This window comes from Sphaeroforma arctica (assembly GCF_001186125.1).
Source record: "Sphaeroforma arctica JP610 unplaced genomic scaffold supercont1.6, whole genome shotgun sequence".
NCBI lineage: Eukaryota > Ichthyosporea > Ichthyophonida > Sphaeroforma > Sphaeroforma arctica.
The window spans coordinates 179,964-187,663 of record NW_014040552.1 but is presented as its reverse complement, the minus strand read 5'-3'; the positions used below and the strand labels follow the sequence as shown (position 1 = coordinate 187,663).

The following is a 7,700-nucleotide window of genomic DNA, read 5'->3' as shown; positions in this document are numbered from 1 at the left end:
CACGAGGCTGTGGTAAAAGAACAAGTTGAGAAATGGCTAGCAGATGGAGTGATAGAAATTAACCATCAACAGACGCCAGTTAACTTGGCACTGCTAGCCGTAGACCAACATAACTCTGACGGATCATTTAAGAAAGTCAGAGTGTGTTTAGATATGAGTCCGATAAATAAATTATTGCCGACTCATAGCTTTCACTTACCTCGTATTAACGAGCTACTGCGAAGGATGGAAGGTGCTACAATATTTACAACTATAGACCTTACACAAGGATACCATCAAATGCAGGTATATGAACCACATCGTAAATACTTTAGTTTTACGTGGAAAGGTAAACAATACAGGTTCAGAGGTGCACCTTTCGGGTTACACTCTTTACCAGCATTCTTCCAACAAGTAATGGAGGAAATATTTGCAAACATGCCTAACGTGCAAGTCTATATAGATGACATAGTCGTCTTTTCTAAAACTAAGGGCGAACACGCCGCATTAGTCAGACGAGCCCTTAAGAGACGCAACGAGCAAAACTTCAAGATTAACGAGAAGAAATGCCACTTCGCCATGAGCGAAATACAGCTCTTAGGCTACAGTATATCTGGGGAAGGTATTAAAATCGACCCCGGTAAGGTAGAACACCTGTTAGATTGGCGAACACCAACTACAGGAAGAGATGTTAACAGCATGTGTGGGTTTGTAAACTTCTTTTCAGATGGAGTACCACTCTTAGCTGATTACCTTAAACCTTTTGGACACTTAAGATGTCATAAAGGCAAACTAGGAGACTTGTGGACTAACGAGTGTGATGACGCATTTAAAGCGCTCAAACACGCAGTCCAGCAAGCCCCTGTTGTACAAGGACCAGTTGATGCCGTGCCGTTTGACATAGCAACGGACGCCTCCGACTTAGCCTTAAAAGGGGTATTATATCAGGTTATAGATAACAAGCCTAGATATATACAATTCTTTAGTCGAGCAATGAATGCTTCACAGTCGAATTAATCAACTGTTAAACAAAAGCTATTAGCCATCGTGGCAGCTCTAACACACTTCCGAGATTATTTATACAGAACAGCATTTACGCTGATGTGTGATCAGAAATCTCTCCAATATATGAAAGAGATGAAACCCGACTCACAATTACTGAGTCGCTGGCATGATACAATATCAAAGTTTCATTTTGATATAAAACATCTGCCAGAAATACATAACCATTTACCGGATATGTTATCACGCTTCGTACCGGACTTTAAATATCCGTACGTGAGTTACTAGCCACTGACTGGATATGTAATCTCAGGTGGTTTGAACTGGCTCAAAAGATATTTGGGCCACATACCATAGTTATGTTTGCTGCATATCATAATGCACAACTATCGAATTACAGGACTTTAAATCATCCTTTGGGAGACGCCTTTCAAATAGACCTCTCCAAAACATAATGCGTGGGCTAATCCACCATGGCAGTTAATTGCCCAGCTATTAAATTATGTTCATATACATAAAGCTACCATCACGTTGTGTTGCCCATTTCGGAGTAAAGATCCATGGCTCAATAAATTAATAAGCATGATACAATGCGAGCCAATATATTTAGATAGGGAAGTAGATACTTTTCTATATCAGGGTACCCGAGCCGTCCAGAAGACGCCCTGGAGACATACTATAATATGTCGTATAGGTTCCATTTGAACAACCAAATGGACCCCTTCTGAGCCCTTTCTTAATAAGGTCAAAGAATCAGAGATTCCACTCTCTACTAATTTGAACGTTAAGCAGTTCAATGGCAATAGAGTACGCGAAGTTTGTATACAAGAGATACAATCTACTATTGACACTACAGTTAAGAAGTGTCAATCTCTAGCCCGGACTTTATTTAATAATATAAAGTCCAAGCCCTAAATCTTTCAAACCCTATTTTTTAAAGGGATTAATGAAAGATAACCCTGAAGTACATGCACATATAATGCGACTATTAAATAAGTCGAGTGTAGCAAATGGTTATGAACGTACTAAAGATGCGCACGCAGTAAAGGGTCAGGAGTATGAAAACACTACAGACTTAGAGCATACGCAAGTGGATTCTCAACACCCTACCTTTATTCTGGAAGAGCGGAATGATGAAAACATTCTCGCTTGGCTAACGCAAAATCATAAGCTGAAGCACCAGAACGTAGTAGAAGCACTTAAAGATGCCAAGCAAAATGGGTTAGCGCACCCTAAGTTGGCAACTTTAGTGGATAAAGTATATCAGTTATGTACAAACTGTGATCTCAATCAGATCAAGCGCTATGGGTTCGCACCACTTAAGTATGTGACCGAAGATGTTCCATAGCGCAGGGTCATCATTGATCTGGTTGACCTGCCTACGTCCGAGCACACAAGTGACCGTTACTTATGCCACTTCTTTGATGTGGCGTCACGGTTCAACTTGCTCTATCCATTAAAGGATAAGAATACGCAGACCGTGGCAGAATTAGGTTGCCAAATCTTTGCTGACCACGGGTGGCCAGGTATTATGTGCTCTGTTAACGGTAGTGAGTTCTGCGATGACGTAATGGAATCGCTAGCACTTGTATCAGGCATATGCCATAAGAGAGGTGTGCCATATAAACCGCAAACGCAAGGGGCGAATGAAACGCGCCATAGAAGACTTAAGTTCTTCTTACGTACTACATTAACGGAGGATGCAGATGATTGGCCGTACCACCTTAAGTGGGTACAAACACAGATGAACGAGTGTGCTGATCCGGTTACAGGAACTACACCCGCTCACTATTTTCGTGGCGGATATAGTGAGTTACAAATAACCTTTAGCAAGGACGAACCGGATCACCCTGAGTTACCATGGTTAGAGAAGGTACAACGTATTTATAACGTTGTATATCCTTGCTTGAGAGAAATACGCAATATAGCCTTATTAAAAGAGGCGAAGGCGTTGGAACACTACCAAGAAGATAGCAGAGTATCAGGTCGGTGACAGAGTTAACATCCGTCAACATAATTCCGATGCTACTGTATTAATATCTAAATGAATAGGTCCATATATAATCTCTGTAGCAGACACTAAAAGTGGAACGTACGAGGTAAATAACCCCGATGGTTCTAGTGCGCTTAATATAGGCACAAGTCGTACTCCGACTACAGAGATTATACTCGCAAGAAGACATGATTCTAATGTCCCTCTTGACCGCTCCGAATTTAAAGATATAATATGAAGAACGAATAAAAGAGGATATACATACTATCGTACTCGCTTTATAGACGGTACAATCGCTGAGTTGACTTCAGATTCTTTCGATAATCAAGGCTTTTAAAAGCCTTTAATCAAAAATGGCGTAAACGCCTGCTTAAGTCACAAGCTGATAAAGATAGCATGTTTCCATCGTCTGAAGGCACGAAAGTTAAAACTTACCCGCCTACAGCATTTATCCCGAGCTTTAATGCTCATCCTTCATATGTGCTTAAGACACTGAATCGTAAGAAACGTCCAGTTGACCACCACGGACCTACTGGGCCTAAGCCCAAAACTCCCAGGGTAACCGAGAACGCTTAAGTTCTTCGTCTAAAAAACATTAACTATGTGTTATGCTACTTAATGTTTCGACCCGTTTTTAACGGTTTTATTAATTAATACCTTTTCCATTTTACATATCAGATGTTTCGATGAAGGCCATTAAAAGGCCCGATTAAAATGCCAAAGATAGGATTTGGAATAGTTTTATTAATAGAACTAAATTTTATTCCAAATCTATTTATATCTGAATACTTCGGTAGCGAGATGGCTCAACCGAAAAAATTTTCTAGGGACTATTAATGTTACCTAGTTGATCTTCCGTTCAGCCAACCAGATGTGCCAGTCTGATGATGGCAAGTCGGTAATTCTTGATAAGTGGAAAGATATTGGTTAAGATAATAACAAAAGACATCAAGAGTATTGCTGTTTTCATGAGGCATACCTAACTTTACTAAAGACTCATTTCGTTTATTTATTTCAAATTTCACTATACGTAGATTTAACCTAAGCGTTCAATTACTCTAAGACGTTAATATCGCCTTGATAGACCGAATATTACAGGGAAAACCTTTCCCGACCGCTACAATCACGTCCACGCACACGAATGCGTGTAGAGGCAAACACACGAGCTAATCTGCATTGGCCGCCAGCATCGAACCATAGGGCTCGTTGCCGGTCATGTGAACAGAATCTCCCTCCTGGCCCAGCACACGCACCACGTTGTCCAAAGTTAATGAGAGCACCGATATCAACTAACACGGGCAGCCATACGAGACATGGGGGTGCGCCACCACAACACTGTACATCGGCTGGGGAAACATCCGCGCGCACACAACAGGCACCGGGTAATACTTTCCGCCCTCGAGTTAATCTCGTGGATGGGGATGATCAGATGCCTGATTCGACGCCAGCAGAGGTGGGAGAGAGTGGCAGATGGCTCGCGGTGTTCTGTGGATGTTGTGACTATGAGGAAATCGACATTTTGCTACAGTCAGGTTGTAAATACGGTGTACTGTGACCAGATGCGGCTGAAAAGTTGAATACATCATCGCTCCCTACAGCGAGAAGATTTTACAATAACTGACACACAAAGGGTTTATTTTTACGTGAGCGATAGCTGCTACTTGTAATGATTCAGATGGGCTACCAGAGGGTTAAAATAAACTATAATATGGGAGAACCTTGTTTCACATGGGAACGTAATTAACAAATATAGCAGAAAGACATATTCCGTTTCCAATGGCACTTCTGTCTAAGTTCATTTATTCAGATTTACACGTGGTTAAATATGAGAATTGCTTAGTGAAGAGTGTTAAGTTTGAAATAAGTGAAGTCAACAAAGAACTATTTATCTATTTTGTCACTGGGAAGACGTCAACCGTGGCGCCACTGAGCTGCAAAACAAAGAAGGTCCCGAAGAATAAAGGTAGGAAACTGGCAAACGAGCTGATAGCGGAGTATCTGGTTATGTACCTGGTGGCACGGAAAAAGGTCATAACCTTGTGATGTTGTAGGATAATTACTCCTTTTTGTATGCAGTTCTCTACTCATTTTCAAGGCACTGGCGTCCATAATAGACAAAGTATGCCTTTGTGCTTCATACAGATCACAAAACGCTGGTTACGTTACCACAGACCACGCGAGAGCCTGTCAAGATCATGCCTGTATCAAAGTTCTTAGGAGTATTTCAGTTTGTTTGCGGTAGCGAAGACAGTAGTTATATTACGGTGTCTGTATGGTCCGGTGCAACAGGAGTTCCTAAATTCCTCGCATATGCTTGGGGATATGTCCATCTTTATGTCTCGTGAGCAAAACGGTCTCATCTTCAGAGACAAAGCAGCTAAGGAAATCGTCCTGGGGGTGGACGATAGTGGGGCCGTTACGCAGTGATTGCGTCGAACCACTTCAGTATGTATTTAATTTCCACGGGCGTTCTGAAATAGCCTGTTTCAGCGCCGGCTTTATGGTTTGCGTAACCCGTCGGTCCCTACTGTTGCTTTGTTTTATGGCGGTCGTGGCGTATTATGCTAAAATCTGCTGGTGGTGTGTCTTCAGTCCTGCTGCCACTTGCCAGTTGCCACTCAGAGCCAGACAGTCCTGGTCCAGAACAGTGGACACTGAACACTCTTATGAAAAAGAAGGCTATGAAATACATATGTACACGACTTCAGTCCTCAGACATCAGAGACCAGAGCGGCAGAGTCTACATATATATGTAGAGGCCCAAATTTATATAAATACACAAAAAGTCCAAAATTGTAATGTCAACCATGTTTACCTCCGGTATAAAATAATGTTGGTGTTGTAAGTACCGAACTGTTCGGTAATGTTCCTGGGCGTTAATAAGAGTGCGAGAACTTCTAAGTGTGGGCGATAACTTATAAGTGTGAAAACTAATAAGTTTGAAAAGTTCTAAGTTGTATTGTGCGGTTTGTTGGCGAACGGCCGCGCAGGCTCGAAAGAAGAGGAGGTTGGTCTATGATTGGTGCTTTTCGAACCGAAGTGCGGGGCAATATGAGCTGGAGGTTGGCAGATGACGATATATGTTGAATGGACTTGCAGGCTCGAAATTGAGTAGATACACGATTTGATTGGCGGCAGGATTCTCAAGGGAATCCTTCGGAGATAGTATAAATACGTGGTTTAGTTCATTCAAGATATTCATTCTGCTAAGGTAGACGTTTATTCAACTATCAAGGAAATAAACTAGGTTCACCGTTACATTGTGTTTTGAGTCGATCAAGATTACAAAATTATATTTTTTATAATAAAACAACAAAATTGTCGAGAAAAAGGAAAAAAAAAGATAAAATTGTCCACCAAAAAAGCCTTGTGGACCTTTTTTTTTTGAATTTGAAGTCTTCTTGTGGTGAGTAATCATAAAGAGGTGATACTCCTAAAACTCCATCGATGAATTCAAACTTTACCTTACGATCAATGATCATAGTACACCTGCACGTACATCTACTATATCATATGTTTGCAACTTAGGTGTGGACAGTTAAAAGAATAGTATGTACGCACTAAGAAATCGTGCTGCACAACACGACAGTTTTTACAGGATCAGACATACCTCGATGTATTTTTCTAGAGAGCTAAAGCGTGGTGACCCTGTTTTCAATAGTTGCACACATCGGTCCATGTCTACAACGAGAAGGAAAGACAGCCTGTACACTATCATGGGCGTCTCGCATTCGGCAACACAAAAAGAAATTAAGGATAGATATCGCAAGCTGGTCGTGTCTCTACATCCTGATAAGAATCTCGGTACAGTTATATGAATACGCGTCGGCGTTTAAATATCCCGTTACAATATCCCCTCAGCTGCAAATAATCAGTTAAACTTTGGTCCTATTGTTCCTCAGCAGTTGAATATACAATTGTAAATATATAGATACACACACACACGCACGCACACACACACACACACACACACACACACACACACATATATAAATATATATACACACATATATATATACCCACAAACACACACACAAACACAAAATAACACACACACACACATGCACACATACATACATACACATACATATATGCATGCATATATACATACAAACATACACACATATTACATACATACATACATACATACATACATATATACATACATACCTTGATACATACATACATACATATACATATATACATACATACATGCATACATTCATATATACATACATACATAAATGCATACATTCATATATACATACACACACACACACACACACACACACACACACACATACATACATACATATATGCATACATACACACATACATACATACATATATACATATATACATACATACATACACACATACATACATACATATATATACATACGTATATACGTAAATACATACATACATACATACATACATACATACATACATACATACATGCATACATACATATATACATACATACATACATGCATACATACATACATGCGTACATACATACATACATACATGCATGCATACATACAAACAAACATATATACATGCATACATACACGTATACATACACACACTATGTATGTATGTATGTATGTATGTATGTATGTATGTATGTAAGTAAGTATGTATGTCTATAGTTAGTTAGTTAATTTATTAGTTATAGTATAGTAGTTAGTAGTAGTTAGTTAGTTAGTAGTATACATGTATG

At 40.0% G+C, this 7,700-nt stretch overlaps 2 protein-coding genes across 2 annotated transcripts in view; both read left to right on the top strand.

Annotated features, from left to right (window-relative positions):
- Positions 1 to 4,244: 4,244 nt before the first annotated feature.
- On the top strand, positions 4,245 to 4,529 carry SARC_00237 (hypothetical protein; the record flags this gene model as incomplete). The annotated part of the gene is made up of 1 exon (XM_014306093.1): positions 4,245 to 4,529. The coding sequence occupies one exon, from the start codon at positions 4,245 to 4,247 to the stop codon at positions 4,527 to 4,529; it is 285 nt and encodes a 94-aa protein (XP_014161568.1).
- A 1,913-nt stretch (positions 4,530 to 6,442) lies between these two features.
- The window catches only part of SARC_00236 (hypothetical protein), a 4,025-nt gene continuing 2,767 nt past the window's right edge, over positions 6,443 to 7,700 (top strand). Inside the window, exon 1 of the mRNA XM_014306092.1 lies at positions 6,443 to 6,778. Coding sequence (XP_014161567.1) covers positions 6,526 to 6,778 — 253 coding nt within the window. The 5' untranslated portion in view covers positions 6,443 to 6,525. The remainder of the gene's footprint in view (positions 6,779 to 7,700) is intronic.